The 16,873-nt window shown below is 39.1% G+C and overlaps 1 protein-coding gene across 4 annotated transcripts in view; it reads right to left on the bottom strand.

Annotated features, from left to right (window-relative positions):
• Positions 1-16,873, bottom strand: part of GTPBP8 (GTP binding protein 8 (putative)) — a 78,148-nt gene that overhangs the window by 29,119 nt on the left and 32,156 nt on the right. The window contains exon 6 of one of the 4 annotated variants that reach the window (XM_047724880.1): positions 13,774-13,807. The exons of the other annotated variants lie outside the window; for them this stretch is intronic. Coding sequence (XP_047580836.1) covers positions 13,789-13,807 — 19 coding nt within the window. The 3' untranslated portion in view covers positions 13,774-13,788. Of the gene's footprint in view, positions 1-13,773; positions 13,808-16,873 lie in introns of those variants that run through there. 4 annotated transcript variants of the gene reach the window in all.

Genomic DNA, 16,873 nt, shown 5'->3' with positions numbered 1-16,873 from the left:
ACATTTTTTGATTGTCATGACCTTGGGGGTGGGGTGCTACTTGTATTTAGTGGGTAGAAGCCAGGGTTGATGCTAAATTGTTCTATAATGCATAAAACAGCCCTTGACAACTAAGAATTATCCCATTTGAAATGTCAACAGTGCTGAGACTCAGACATCCTGGGGTAGAATATGGCAGTCCTAGAAAGAAGTGACAAGAGATGAGGTTGGGAAGATAGATTAGTGTTAATTTGTGAAAGGTCTTAAATGCCATATAATACAATGGAGTTTTCTAGAAAAGCAAGTTTCATTTTTATTCATTTGATTGGTTGCATTTTACTCAATGATACTCATTTATAATATAGCTCAATTAAAAGTGATGTTTACAAGTAATAACAGAGAATGTTCTGCACAAAATTCTATTAACTAAAGCTTTGAGATCACTTGAACAACGATTTCTTACAGAAAAGGGTTCATTCCTGTCCCCTCACTCATTACCAGCTCGATTCCTTTGTCTCCTGCCAGTCCCTCCTTACCTCCCCCTAAGGTGTCCAGGGTCACCTGGACCCATGAAGTACAAGGGTTGAACTCAGGGTAAAATGTGAACCCGGCCCCTTTGCCACTGTGAGTTAACTGCTCACTTTTTTAGAGTTACTGTTAGGTGTGGGCTTTCAAGAAAGATGGGTTCTGATCCAGGACTAATACTGGATGTTTGTGAACAGAAGTCTGAGGATCACTTTTTGTAAGCCTTATTTATATTGGAAAAGCTGAGTTCATAGTCTCCTCACTTAATTCAGTACTCCACCCCCTTGCCCCCCCGCCCCACTCTTGTATATGAATCCTTGCTCCATCCCCAGAATTGGATGCTGGATCTACTCCATTATTAGGAAGTTGGTAATGAGCTGGGACTTACTTAGGAAACACAGAACTTCCAAGGCCTGGTGTCAACCTTCTAAAATCAGGTATCTGCCCAGAAAGTATTTCCCCAAATAAGGGGGACCCCAGAAGGTTAAGGGCAGGCAGACTCTTCATTCAGATCAAAGATGACTGAGTACTGAAGACTGTATACTAGTGCTTCTCAAACCTTGGAAGCCAGAGAACATTTTCAAATATTAGAGTTTTTGACGGCACACTTTAGGGGATTAAATTTTATCTACTGTTATCACCCCACTATGATGGCTTTCATTCATTGACGTTAAAAGGATACAACCTACATGCCCAGAAAGGAAGAAAGATCACAAATAGAGAGTCAGACAATTCCCTCACCCTTCTGCTCTGAAAGTGCATGCTCCAGGGTAGGGCTGCCAGGTAAAATACAGGATGCTTGGTTATTTTTGAATTTCAGATAAATAATGAATATTATTATAGTATCGATGTGTCCCCTGATAAACTCATTTATCTGAAATTCAAATTTAACTGAGCACCCTGTATTTTTATTTGCTGTCTGGCAATCCTATCCCAGGGAGAAAATGAGAGGGCAGTCTTCTATTTTATTTAGTCAGTATCTGTGCGCACACACTTCTCAGGGGCAGCCTGCCTCTCTGAATATTATTGCTGTTGAAGATGTACCTCACATGGGCCCTTGACCCAAGACAACTACCTCACCTAAGGTTCTACTGAAGAAATCCTAGTCTTCTTTAATGCTGGAGGTGGAGAAAAGGCTGCCTAGAGAGGGTTTACTCAGAGATACTGGTCTCTGATGTGGGAGATTCCTGAAGCATTTTCTTCATTTGACAGATACTAATTGAGCCCATTTAGTAAGAAAAAGGAACTAAGAAATACTTAGTAAGAAAAAGGAACTGAGTCACTTCTTGTTAAAACAAAAGGTTCATTCCTGTTTTTATGATGCTTACATGCTTAAGAGGGTAGAGTTTTAATACTAATTTTAATATCCTTAATTTTTATCCCAGAGTAGAACCTGAGTTAGATGGTCTCCATGTGTTGGCTTTGTCACACTTTAGCTTCCTGTTACTATTTGAATACATTGGCGTATCGCCCTGGTCATGTTTTCAAAATTCTTGCTATGTGGCATCTCTCACAACAGATTTTGTGAGAATACATAGTGATATATACTGGTGCAAAAAGGAAAGCTTTTAGGAGCATGACTGTCCTGGCCACTTTTTGTTTCTTGGCTGTGTGCATGTGTGTATGTGTGTTTGTGAGTATATCTGGGCACACAGATGGTGAGTCTCTTAAAAATGCTGGGTGTACAAAGACTATCTCCTTTCTGAGTGAACCTTAATTAAAAAAACAAAAAACAAAAAACATTTTCTTGACTAGTTTAGTTGCAAAAGCAAACACATGGAAGATTCCAGTAATGACTTCTTGCGCAGGAAAGATGGCCGCTGCTCAGAGCCTGGGTGAGGAGCAGACATTGAAATGTGGCTTGGCTCAGTCCCCTGGCAGAGCACGAGGGTGTTATGTTCCATTAGAGGCCCTGGTACTTTCTCAGAAACCTGCCAAATCAGGCACAGACTTGCTAGCAGCCACAACCGAAGGATCCTACTGACCCATGCCCAGTTCTCAGGAGGTAACTGGCAAGAGAGAAGAAAGCAAAACAAGCAAGCAAATCCCTACGCACGTTATAAATCTGACATGGAAATTTTGCCTCAAGGCTGTCAAAAAATAGTAATAATGATTTCTAGGCCAGTTCTTGGGCATTTAGTCTTTAACGTAGAAAAAAAATACATCCAATTATCTGACTATCAACTTGTTTTTTAAGTCTAGCCATTTCCAGGATCAGATGACTCTGGTCCTTGAAAATAAACTTAGGTTATGGCCCTCCGGCCAAAGCAAGGCCTTCGGGTTACTCTTCAGGACCCACACCTTGAAATCACATGCATCTCCTTTCCCTGTGAGATGTTTCCTTGATTATCTGAATCTCCACTGCCAGGGATAAGTTGATTTGTCTCCATTCCGTCTGAGGTTGTGGAGATAGGTTTCCCTTGGATGAATGGAATGCGGATTAAGTTCCTCTGCTTGGCTTCTAAGTGAAGCCTGAATGAGCTAGAGAGAGTAATCTGGATATGGCCTTTTGCCGCCCTCTGGTGGAAAAGGTGGGGACTGAACTAGCCGTAAAGACTGTTCTTGAGCAAACACTATTAAAGTGTCCACGCCCAGGTCCACGGGGAACAATTATATCTAAAGCTGTTAAGTTAAACTAAAATGTGAATCTACATGTCACAATAGAAAGCTATATTAAATAAATGGAGTTTGAAAGATTTCTCTATGACAGGCTGCTTTCTCAGTAATGGGACTTTAATTCTACCTTCCTTTACATCTCTTTGCTAAGAACTTGTTTCTCACTTTTCTATCTAAATTCTTTTTTTCCCCTTCAACCATTATTTCATGTATCTTGAGACAGTTATAAGAATCTTGTAAGGAGTAATCTTCAAACATTTTTAAAAAATGAAAACCAGCATTTGAATGAGAAAAACTAATTCTTACACACTCCAGATGATAAACTGGGATTTATACCTATATGTTCAGATCAAAACCCAAACCAAAACTCACTTCCAGAATTCAAATGAATCATGTTAGTTTTATACCTTCTGAGAGTCCCTCAATGCAAGTGAGAGGCTGTCTTCTTAAGACTTTTGCATGCAAATTGCACTTTGTTTATTTCTAAGTAGGCTCCCTGCCCAGCATCCAGTATAGATCCCAACTCCAGGCTTGAACTCAGTACCCTGAGATGCAGACGTGAGTTGAGATCAAGAGTTGGATGCTTAACCAACTGAGTCACCCAGTTGCCCCTGCAAATTACATTTTGAAAGAGACCACGACTTTTTTTTTTAAGTCCTAAATATGCCAAAATTCTCAAAAAGTATAGACAGGCACTTCACATTTTAAATCTAGGGCAGAATACATTTTAGAATCAGAAAAATTTGGGGGGTCTAGTGTGTGGGATATTAGCATATTATGCATATAAGTGTATAGCTGACCTTTCAAATGTGTTCCAGTGACTTCCAGAGTTCTTATGTTTTTTGTTTTTGTTTTTGTTTTGAATGAAGAAACTCTTCATGCCAGGCTAGTATTTGGTTCTGTGGGAAGGCTTATTTACTTATGAATTAACTCAGTATATATTCAGCAAGCATTTCCGGAGCACCCATGTGCCAGCAGGATGGAGGATATGTACCTTCTGCCTGGAGGTGCTTACAGAACTGAGTACCAGTGTCTCAAGAACAAGACCAACTGTAGTCAAGATCATGAGAGAGGCAGAGATGAAGTGACATGGAAGTTCAGAGTTGGAAGAGATTAATGCCAACCTTTGGAGCAGGCAAAACGAGGGGCGCCTGAACTGGGAATTAAGGGATGAATAGGATTTGGACATAAAATTATGCCACATGACAGAAATTTGGAAATTTCTTTGAAAGGAATAATTTTCCTTAGAAAATAAATTATGGACTGCTAATGAATTCCATGGAGATAAACTTTCACCACCCATTCCGGTGACTTTGGATACTGTCAATTCTTGATCAACTTCTGTCCTTTACAAAGAGATTTCTGCTTTCCGCCTCAAAATACTCTTCTCTCTCCTGACCAAAAGCAGTAAAACAAGAGAGGAGGTCGCCATTTTATCCCATCTCTCTGTCCCTATCTTTTCTGTAAGTCACAAGTGCTACTCATTTGATATTTAGCATGCACTTACCATATGCCTGATACTCTGCCAGATACCAGAAGGCAACAATTAAACAAGCATACCTGATCCTTCGTCCAAAAAAGCATTTACTGGATGGAGATAGCCAAATAAGCAATGGAACAGAAATTCTTAGTGTACAATAAGAAAACCATACACCCACAGAGGTCAATAACCTGCCTTCTGGTTTAAGGCAGTCTGGATTCGAATGTGGGCTCCATTGAATATACTCGATCATGTGACCTTGGGCTACTTACTCAACTTCTTTTCACTCCAAAATTTTTTTAAGATTTTATTTATTTATTTAGAGAGAACATAAGTGGGGTGGAGGAGGGCAGAGGGAGAGAGAGAATCTCAAGCAGACTCCATGCTGAATGGGCAGCCTGACACGGAGTTCAATCTCATGACCCTGCAATCATGCATGACTTGAGCCGAGATCAAGAGTTGGACGCTTAGCTGACTGAGCCACCCAGGTGCCCCTTCATTTTAATATTTGATAGAAATATATTCCTAGCTTACCTAACAGTCTAAGCAATTGTTTCTGGTGTACGATGACTTCCCTTTAGGCAACAACTTCGCCTTGTGAGTCTGCCGTCCTCTAAGTGCATGATCCTAACTGCTGAGCAGGAAAGAGAGAGTGTGGAAGAGGCATAGTTACTTCTTAAAGACACTAGTCTGGGGATGGCATCCATTGTTTAAAACTCAGTGACATGGTCACCCTGAATTCTAGAGTGGCTGGGAAGAGCAGATCAGCTGTACATCCAGGAATAAGAGGAGAACATGGATCTTGTACAGCTAGCCATCTTTGATACATGGTTTGTATATCACATGATGAGTTTCAGGCTTTATCGTGGAATAAATATGCCATTGATAGCAAAAGAGTAAAATGATTATATTTTTAATTTTAGAAAAGTAATTCTATCAGCAGCAAAGAGAATGGCTTGGCTGAGATAACCATATGGAGAGAAATGTTATTCAGTCAAACACAGGAAGAGGTGCAAGGTTTCAGGGAGGAAGGTAGGAGGTGAGTTCAGTTTGGGACATGTTGTTGAATATGAAATGCTTTGGCATCATCAGGGGGAAAATACAGATACATGCTCTAGTTACCTTCTCTGAAGCCTGAAGCTCAGGAAAGAAATCTTAGCTGCAGATGGGGATTTGTATTTTCATCTTCTGGATGTAGCCATGGGAGCATGTAGAGAACACCATATCTAAGGAATGTGCAGAGGGAAAGAGACTGGCAAAGGACACTGAGTGGGAGCATCCCAAGGGAGAAAGAAAAATAGCAGAATGGAATATCAGATGCCACCAGAAGAAATTATTTCAAGTAGGCAGTAGTTGACAGTGTCCAAGCAAGACACTGGATATTTTGAAAAAGAAGCTGTGTGAATGTGCAGGTTATTCTGTTTATTTACCCTTCTCTCCCCTTGTCTGTGCCCCAGAGGCTGAACCCTGTAGACTTTATCACTTGAGCTCTTTTACTCTCTGGCTTCCAATGGGGTTTGGCCAATGGCAGATCAGAAAGCAGAGAGGGCAAGATATTTTCCCCCATTCTCTCCCTGTTTCCTGTCTGGTCTCAGGAAGTAGGTGCACTACACCTTAACCTCAGTTCCCAGCAGTGTCCCGTTCTCCCTGGTTCTAGTTCTTATTGTTCTACTTCCTGTTCTGTCTCTTCAGCCCCAGGAATGATAATGGCTTATCACTGTCCCTACTCTCTGGGCACATCACCATTACATGGTTGTTGCCTCATCTCTGTAAGTAGCCTCTTCTTTTGAACCATCTGGAGTGGATTCCACTTCCTTCTGACATACACACTGATAAAATAGTTAGCAGGAAGTTAGAAACCAAGCTGTCGTGGGTTGAAGACTGAGTATCTGGGAAAGAAGGAGTTAGACTTTCAAGGAGTTTGGCCATGGAATTAATTTCTCCCTCCTTTCATTGTGAAAGGAAGGAGTGAGTGGACAACCAGTATAAACACCCTGAAGTGGAGGGAGGAGTTTGTTCTTTCCAAGATGGAAGACTTATGTTTAAATGCTGATGAGAAAGAGCCAATAGAGAAGGGCATATTGTTGATGTTTAAGAGTTGTGGGTTCATCTATTGCCTAAAGTGTGTGAGAAGGCAGAAAGATTTGAGACATGGAACACAGACAGGGGACCTGTCTTAGCTGGGGAGGATTGCCTTGTCCAATGTAACTGGAGGACTAGAAGATGGGATGGGTGGAGAAGACAAGTAGGTTTATAGGTTTGGCATTAGGAAGTTGGAGAGTTCTTGTCTAAGGACTTGTTTTTTCCTGCAATCACAGAAAACTCAGAGAATGGAATTGATATAGGAGTAGGTATTTGGCAGGCAAATGCAATAGAAATATAATGAGGTGAGGGAGTTGGGAACATTGACAAGTAATAGACTGGGAGGACCTAAGCTGTATACAAATCAGGATGAAGGAGAGAGAGAAAAGAGTTAAAGACTGGTGCTTCAGGGATGTTTAAGATCAGATTTATAAGGAGTAACTAGAGTAAGAAAGTTGAAAAGATGGGAAGCTGATGTGACAAACAGAAGTGTCTGAATTTATGATTGCAGAGATGGAACAATTGTGGATGACAATAAGATTTAGGACATGACTCGTGAATGAATGACTGAAGTGAAGTGAATGTGAAGGTCACTGGAGATGAGGACAATAAGGTAGCTGGGATGATAGAGGACTTGGGATGGAAAGGAACTAGGGTATTCAAGATCCCTACTTCAAAGAAGTAAAAGTGAATGGAAAAGCATCTCTTCCATGTTCCAGGGGTCCTTAGAATTCTCGTCATCATCGACTCTATGTCTGCCTCAGAATCCTGGGTCTCATATGATCAGGCCAGGCCTAAAAATTAGCTTTGCAACACTTCCTCCCTCCAACTACATCAGGGGCTCACTGACAAGAGAGTGCCAGCTCCTGCTTTTCCAGTGGGAAAACTGATTCTGGGGCTATGGCAGGGTACAAGCTCCCACTCTGCCTACTGGGGCTTCCAGTGCAGGGAGGGGCAACACAAGCTGAGGAAAGATGTGCTCCTGCTACCATCCTGACTGTGGAAAGCACTTTCCTTTAAGGGTCCTGGGATTCATAGTTGGCCTCTATAGAACCAACGGCAGGGAGGGCATGTATGTTGAAGTCAAATACCTTTGTAGAGCTGGTTCTGGATTCTAATCATTACCCTTTACAATAATCTTATGGGGGAATGCATGCAAACAATGGACTTAGAAATGACTCTTCTAAATTAAAGATTTCTGTATTAAAATTGCTTTGGCCTCTCAATACCTCAGAAAATGGAGTGGCAAAAATAATGCTATCAATAACATTTTTTTTTTTTTACATTTCTATGAGGTTCTAGGAGTTGAGATAGAAGATTGACTTGTCAGCAGGGTTCCTTGCTAAGAGTGCTTTGTATTTGCATTTTAGATAGTTTAATGTTTAAAAATATTATTTATCATGTTATAGAGGTCATTTGGGTTCATTGAACACACTTCTGAAAGTAAAAAGAAGAGAAAATGAAACTTCTATATTCTCACCAATCAGAAATGACTATTATTAACATCCTGGCATCATTTTCACTCCAGATACACATCTTTTTTTGCCTCTTCCCCAGTTTAGAGTCATATTCTGTAGAAAGTTTTATAATCACTTTTATTCGCTTAATATAATGTGGGCTTTTCCCTGTGTCATTACACGTCTTTAAAAAAGGATTGTGGCGCAGACTTTTAGCTGTTCACCAAAACCCATTTTCTTCTACTTGGTCATACACTGGACTACATTTCCAGGGCTCTCTTGCAGTTAGGTGCAGCCAATGGAATATGAGTCAGTGTGGTATGTGCCATTCCTGAGCAAATGCCTTCAAGATGAAGGTGTGTTTCCTGTATGTTATCTATTCCCCCTTCTTACAGCAAGAGGCAAATGATAAGGCCCTAGAGGAATTCAAAGTCAAAGGGAGGAAGGAGCCTAAAATTCTCAATAATCATGTATTGAATACATTGTGGATGAGATATTTTGTGTTTTGACTTTTGTGTTTGAAGCATTGTATTTTTGGATCTGTTTGTTACAGCAGTTTTGCCTACCCTGTTTTTCATCTTATAATTTTTCATTTTTCTGAAATTTAAAATTGTAATTTATTTTATTTTTACTAATTTTTGAAATTTGAATTTAGTTGACACATGGTGTTACATTAGTTTCAGGTGTATGACATAGTGATTCAACATTTATCTATGTTATGCTCACCACAAACATAGCGTTTTGATAGATGGTCACCATACAACACTATTAAAATATCATTGACTATATTTCCTAGGTTCTACCTTTTATTCCTGTGACTTATTCATTCCATTAACTGGAAGCCTGCATCTTCCACTCCCCTTCACCCATTTTGCCCATTCCCTACCTCCTTCTCCTCTGGCAACCATCAGTTTGTTCTCTGTATTTATAGGTATGATTTGGCTTTTCATTTACTCATTTGTTTTTTTAGAGTCCACACGAGTGAAATCATATGGTATTTGTCTTTCTTAGTCTGCCTTATTTTACTTAGCATAATTCCCCCGAGGTTCATTCATGTTGTTGCAAATGGCACAATCTCATCCGTTTTAAAGGCTATGTAATATTCTAGTATGTATATGTATATGTATATGTATATGTATATTGTGTGTGCCTATATTTATATATTTATATATCACATCTTCATTATCCTTTCATCTACCAATAGACCCTTGAGTTGGTCCCCTAAATTGGCTGCTATAAATAAACCTGCAATAAATATAGGGGTGCATGTCTTTTGAATTAGTGTTTTTGTTTCCCTTGGGTAAATTCCCAGTAGTGGAATATATCATATGGCATTTCTATCTTTAATTTTTTGAGGAACTTCCATACTGTTTTCCACAGTGGCTGCACCAATTTACATTCCCACCAACAATGCACATCCTTTCTCCATATCTTTGCCAACACTTTTTATATTTTTGTCTTTTTGATTTTAGTCATTCTGACAAGTCTAAGGTGATATTCCATTGTGGTTTTGATTTGCATTTCCCTGATGAGTGATGTTGAGCACCTTTTCATGTGTCTGTTGGCCATTGGTATGTCTTCTTTGCAGAAATGTCTATTCAGGTCCCCCACCAATTTTTTTAATTGGATGGTTTTTTTTTAATGTTGTATAAGTTCTTTATATTTTTGGGATACTAACCCCTTATCAAATATGTTATTTGCAAATATCTTCTCCTGTTCAGTAGGTTGACTTTTTGTTTTGTTGATGGTTCCCTCTGCTGTGCAAAAGCAATTTATTTTGATGTGGTCCCAGTAGTTTATTTTTTGCTTTTATTTCCCTTGTCCCAGGAAACACATGTAGAAAAATGTTTCTATGGCTGAAGAGATATAATGGCCTGTGTTCTCGACTAGACTTTTTATGGTTTCAGGTCTCACACTGAGGTCATTAATCCACTTTGAGTTTAGTTTTGTGTATGGTATTAGAAAAATGGTCTAGATTTCATTATTTTACATGCAGCTGCCCAGTTTTCCTAGCACCATTTATTGAAGAGACTGCCTTTTCCCCATGGCATATTCTTGATTTTTTTGTCCCAGATTAATTGGCTATATAAGCATGTACTTATTTCTGGGCTCCCTGTTCTGTTCCACTGATCCATGTGTCTATTTTTGTGCCAGCACTACACTGTTCTGATTACAACTGGTTTGTAATATATCTTGAAATCTGGAATTGTGATAACTACAGCTTTGTTTTTCTTTCTCAAGTTTGTTTTGGCTCTTTGGGAGCCTTGTGTGGTTCCATATAAATATTAGTATTATTTGTTCTAGTTCTATGAAAAATGCTGTTGCTATTTTGAATCTGTGGATTGCTTTGGATAGTATGGGCATTTTAACAATATTTGTTTTTCTAATTCATGGAATATTTTTCCATTTGTTTGTGTTGTCTTCAGGTTCTTCAATCAATATTTTATAGTTTTCATAGTACAGGCCTTTTACTTCCTTAAGTTTATTCCTAGGTATTTTATTCCTGTGGTGTGACTGTAAATGGGATTGTTTTCTTAATTTCTCTTTCCGCTACTTTGTTATTATTGTATAGAAATGCTACCAATTTCTGGGTATTAATTTTGTATCCTACAAATTTATTGAATTCATTTATTACTTATAGTAGGTTTTTTTTTGTTTGTTTGTTTGTTTGGTGAAGGCCTTAAGGTTTTCTATGTATCTGCATGTCATCTGCAAATAGTGACAGTTTAACTTTTTCTTTACCAATATGGATGCCTCATTTTGTTTTCTTGCTGATTGCTGTGGCTTGGACTTCCAGAACCATGTTGAATAAAAGTGGTAAGAGTGGGCATCCTTGTCTTGCTCCTGATCTCTGAGGAAAACCTCAGTTTTTCACCACTGAGTCTGATGTTAGCTATGCATTTTTCATATATGGCCTTTATTATGTTGAGGTATGTTCCTCTAAACCCACTTTACTGAGGGTTTTTAAAAGTCATGAATGAGTATTGAATTTTATCAAATGCTTTTTCTGCATCTGTTGAAATGATCATATGACTTTTATCCTTTGATTTGTTGATGTGTAACACATTGATTGATTTGTGAATATTGAATCACCTTTGCATCCCCGGAATAAAGCCCACTTGATCATGGCGAATTACCTTTTTAATATATTGTTGAATGTAGTTTGTTAATATTTTGTTGAGGTCTTTGCATCTGTGTTCATCAGGGATACTGGTCTGGTCTGTAAGTTTCTCTTTTTTGTGGTGTTTTATCTGGTTTTAGTATCAGGGTAGTGCTGGCCTTATAGAATGTATGTGAAAATTTTCCTTTCTCTTCTATTTTTTGGAATAATTTGAGGTGAGTAGGTATTAACTTTTCTTTAAATGTTTCTTAGAATTCACCTGTGAGTTCATCTGGTTTTGGACTTTTGGTTTTTTGGTAGTATATTTTTTTTAATGCCAATTAAATTTTGATACTAGTAATTGGTCTGTTTAGATTTTCTATATCTTCCTGATTCAGTTTTGGAAGACTGTGTTTCTAGGAATTTAGTCATTTCTTTCAGGTTGTCCAATTCATTGGTATATTCGTTTTTGTAGTATTCTCTTATAATCCTTTGTATTTCTTGTGGTGTCGCTTGTTACTCCTCTTTCATTTCTAATTTTATTTATTTGGATCCTTGCTCTTTTTCTCTTGAAGAGTCTGGGTAAAGGTCTATCAATTTTGTTGATCTTCTCAGAAAACATCTCTTGGTTTCATTGTTTTTTGTTTTGTTTTGTTTTTTAGTCTCTATGTCATTTATTTCTGCTCTGATCTTTATCTTCTTCCTTCTAATCATCTTGGACTTTGTCTTTCTTTTTCTAGTTCCTTTAGGTGTAATTTTAAATTGTTTATTTGAACTTTCTCTTGTTTTTTGAGGTTGGCCTGTAATGCTATATATTTCCCTCCTAAAACGGCTTTCACTATGTCCCAAAGATTCTTGGACCATTGTGTTTTCATTACCATTTGTCTCCATGTATACTTAAATTTCTTCTTTGATTACTTCATTGATTCATTGGTTGTTTAGTACCATGTTGTTGTGCTTCCACAAGTTTGTGTTTAATCTAGTTTTTTTGTTGTTGTTGTTTCTTGAGATTGATTTCTAGTTTCATACCATTATGGTTAGAAAATATGCATGGTATGATTTCAATCTTAAATCTTGTTTTGTGGCCTAACATGTGATCTGTTCTGGAGACTGTTCCATTTGTACTTGAAAAAAATGTTTCTTTTGTTGTTTTGGATGGAATGTTCTATGTATCTGTTTTGTCATCTGGTCTAATGTGTTAATCAAAGACACTGTTTCCTTATTAATTTTCTGCCTAGATGATCTATCTATTGATATAAGTGGGATGTTAAAGTCCCCTACTATGATTGTATTACCATCAATTTCTCTCTTTATGTCCACTAATATGTGCTGTATGTATTAGGTACTCCAGTGTTGGGTGTGTTGATATTTACAACTGTTACATCCTCTTGGTGGATCCATCCATTTATCATTATGCAATGCCTTTCTTTGGCTTTTGTTACAGACCTTGTTTTAAAGTCTGTTTTGTTCCATCCATCTTTTTTTCTTTTGCTTCCATTACATGGTAACATTTTTCCATTCCTTCACATTCTTCACATTAGTAAGGTGGAGGTGGAGTGTAGACTGTGTCCCCCAGCCCCTCCTGCCCAGAGAGTGTTCCAATAGCTCTCCTCCTTCTGCAGCTGCCAGGTGGGAGAGTTCTAAGCTTGACTCTCTTTAAAGCTAGTTGCACTTTTAAACCATGGCTTTTTTTCTGTGCCCCAGCATGACTGCAGCTGATGTGGGTTAAAGGACCTGGGGCTTGCTGAAGTGGCAAGTTGGCTATAGTGTCTGGACCCCGCTCAAGTCTGTGATTTCAAGGTGGAAGAGGGAAATAAACCCTGTTGTTCTCCAGATCCTCCCTCTGACTCAGTATTCTTGCAGCTTCCCTACCACTGGAATTCTGGCGGTTGCTCTTTCATATGCCAGTTGTCTTTTAATCCAAGGCTTTTTTTCTGTGCCCACGGACAGATTCACCTGTCCTCAGTACTATCCCTCTCCATGGCAGTTTGCAGTGTTTGGGGTGGAGTTCCCTTTGTTGGGATTTCCTTTGTTAACAGTGTCTGTCACTCTTGCTATTCTCTTTTGCCATTATCTTTATTTTTTGTTGTGCAAAAGCTGTTTAGTAGGCCCTAAGTTCTTCTTCAGGAGGAATTACTCTATGAATAGGTGTAATTTGGTGTGTTCTGTAAAGGAGGCAAGTTCAGGGTCTTTCTACATCACCATCTTGGACCAGAACATTACCATAATTTTTTTTTTTAAAGAAATGCTTCTTATTAGACTGCAGTACATTGTTAAAAAGGGCCTCCAAAGAATGACTGATGTCTCCATGTGTCTGTGCCTCTTTGCAATGTGTCTTTACTGCTTTTTTCCCAATAAGAGCTGGAGTCTGTTTGCCCGTTCTTTGAATCTGACTGCCCTTATGACTTGTTTTGGACAATAGAATGTGATGGAAGTGGCATTCAGGAACTTCTGAGCCCAGACAAAACAAAGCCTGGTAGCATCTGCTTTTGCTCATGGTGGATCCAGCTGCCATATAAAGAAGTGCAGGTTATCCTATTGAAGTGAGTCTATATGGAGAGATATGTCCTAGAGGATGAGATGCCACATGAGAGAAAAGTCATATGGAAGACAACCAAGGTCCCAGACAATATGTGTGAGCCCAGCTCATGCCATGAAAGGAGAGAGACCCAGACATCCCCTCTCACCCTCAGCCTTCTGAGCCATGCCAGAGAGAGTGCCAAAATTGTGAGTAAGGCCATCTTGGGTCTTCTAGATTCAACCCAACAAACTGTCACTAAGTTCTTGATTGTTAACCAGCAATAGGTAACTGAAATATGGACATTTAAATGTTTCCAAAGTTTTGTTACTGTAAGTAACAGCAATGAACATCTTTTTATTGGCTTCCTTGTCTACCAAGGGAATCTATGTTGTTGAAATGTAAATTGAATAAGTCTGTAAATTGAATAAGAAGTCATGTCTCTCCATTTTGGTGTTCAAATGAGGTTTCTGGCCCCTGCTCTACAGATATACAATATTTCATTGGGCTGTAATCTATTCAATTTCCACAGACTCTATCATCAGTTAGCTACTACTTAAGATCTCTGTTGGTCAAAACAATTTGATTACCATTTTGTCCCAGTTGTCTGTTATAGTAAATGCATCAATCTTGTCTCTTATAGTTAATTGGTATCATGTGGCCTTCATTATCCTTGGAGCAGATTTCAAGGGTGGTATCTTCCTATCATCGCCCGACTCTACAGAAGATAGCCATTACAGAGCTTTGTGAGGATACTGGTAGTAACTCATTAATGTATTTCCCAGTGCCTCAGTGTAGGGAGTGACTTTTAAGAGGACATAGCTGGGGGTTAGTGGGTGGATGAGTGTAAAGATCGCAGATTATATATCCATTCCATTATTCCAAGCTCCCTGAGAATTTGGATTCCTCCTTCTATATCATGCCAGGAAACTGGACATCTTGCCTTTATTGAATATAAACCGTATAGCTGAGTTCAAGTTTCAATCAACAAAGAAAATTGTCAGACGTAGTTCTAACTGCAAAAATCTCTAGCAACTTATGAGACTCATATTGACACATTTGGTCCAATCCAGTGTTTCATATTCCATCTGCTTTAGTTTAATAACCTTAAAATCCACTATTACTTCAGTTTCTGTCACTAAAAATTAGCAACACTTCACAATTATTTTGGAGTATAAACTATCTCTTTCCATGTCAAACTTTGTATTTGTCTCCTGGAGTAAACTGAGATTCTACTCGAGGTATAGATAGCTCTAGTGGTGATGGGAAGTGGTTAGGGTGGGTCTTGAAGTTTTTATAGGGTTTTCACACAAGCTTCCTCAGCTTTTCCCAAATCAAATTGGGTAATTCCTATTCCAAGTCTGAAGAGTCCTTCTTACCAACCAATGTCCTAACTCATATATATGAGACTTGAGAGTCAATAAATTCAATTTACTTTGAAGTTATTCAACCAACAAAAGTAAATTTGGGGGGCACCTGTGTAGCTCAGTGGGTTAAGCCTCTGCCTTCGGCCCAGGTCATGATCTCAGCATCCTGGGATGGAGCCCCATATCGGGCTCCCTGCTTGGTGGGGAGCCTGCTTCCCCTCCTCTCTCTCTCTGCCTGCCTCTCTGCCTACTTGTGATCTCTCTCTCTCTGTCAAATAAATAAATAAAATATTTTAAAAAAAAGTAAATTTGGGGTCAAGTTCAGCCCTGCAGTTATAAGAAATAAGTGATTCTTTCAGGGCCATCACAGAAGCTCTCTGATTCTCTATGGCTTGAGCAAAGAGTTAAAGATCTGAGCTTGTCATTTTTTGGTAGGCTCTCCAGGGCACTCAGAAGCATCATTGCTACCATAATAGTCATCTAGTCCTCTTAGAGCTTCAGAAGGCATTTCATCACCATCAGCCTCTGATAATTAAGCATGACAGTACAGTACAGCATGCATTTATCATGTCCCCTTTCCTTCTGATAAGGAGCTACTGAGTTCAAAGGCTAAGGAACGTGGCCAAACCAACCTTGTACCATTTGAGGGGCTCTTTTCCAGGAATACTTCTTGTTCTAAGTATCATAATAGTCAGAATCCATTAATAAAACAGACTCAAACTACCTATTTCACCAGAGAGAATTTAACGTAAGGAACGGGTTAAATAGGTGTTGAAGAACTGAAAAGCATATATGCAAAAGCAGTTACAAATCCTGGAGCTGAAAAAAACAAGGGGAAGAGTTTGGGGATATCAGAATGTAGACTTTTGGAGGAAGGGATATACGGAATTGGGACCAAGATTTTGAGCAGAGAACACCATCCAGGTGCTGCTACTACCTTTGAGGGGTCAACAAGTTCTGCTAGTGTGTCGAAAGACTCAGGGACTAGAACCAACTGCCATTACCCAGGATAAAGAGCTGTTGCAGAGTGATACTGTCAGAAAGGAAGGAGCAAACAGGAAGGAACAAGTCCCTTTTCTCCTCTTTCTGCCTTTCAACCTCCCTCTAGCAGTCCATGTTGATGTAACTACCAGCTGGCAAAGATGATTTGGTTTTGCACGGTCCCAGCCATAGAATCACAGAGGAAAGTATAGAAGGGTAGGACTGAAGCTGAGAGGCCATAGTAAGATGCATAATAGAAAGCATATATCTCTAAATATACTGTTGTGTGTATAGAGCATGAGCACACGTGCCTGTGCATGCACACACACACATCCTAAGGCCCTGGTATACACTATTTTGGCATTAAAAAATATTTTTTCTTGGGGCACCTGGGTGGCTCAGTCGTTGGGCATCTGCCTTCAGCTCGGGTCGCGATCCCGGGATCCTGGGATGGAGCCCCACATCGGGCTCTCTGCTCGGCGGGAAGCCTGCTTTCTCCCTCTCCCATTCCCCCTGCTTGTGTTCCCCCTGCTCTCTGTCAAGTAAATAAAATCTTTAAAAAAACCCATTTTTTCTAATTATAATATTAACACATATTTCTTTCCTTATTTTCCTTTCCTTTAAATAAAAAATACACATAAGCTCATAGAAGAAGAAAAGATGTACCCCATTCTGGAAAGATAATCATTGTTAACACCTTCATTTAGATCCTTCTAGACCTTTTTTTTCAATGCATGGGTGTGTATTCTTTCATGAAATTGTATTATA

This window comes from Lutra lutra, chromosome 1 (assembly GCF_902655055.1).
Source record: "Lutra lutra chromosome 1, mLutLut1.2, whole genome shotgun sequence".
NCBI lineage: Eukaryota > Metazoa > Chordata > Mammalia > Carnivora > Mustelidae > Lutra > Lutra lutra.
Note: the sequence above shows the minus strand (reverse complement) of the source record. Positions and strands in the feature narration are given on the sequence as shown.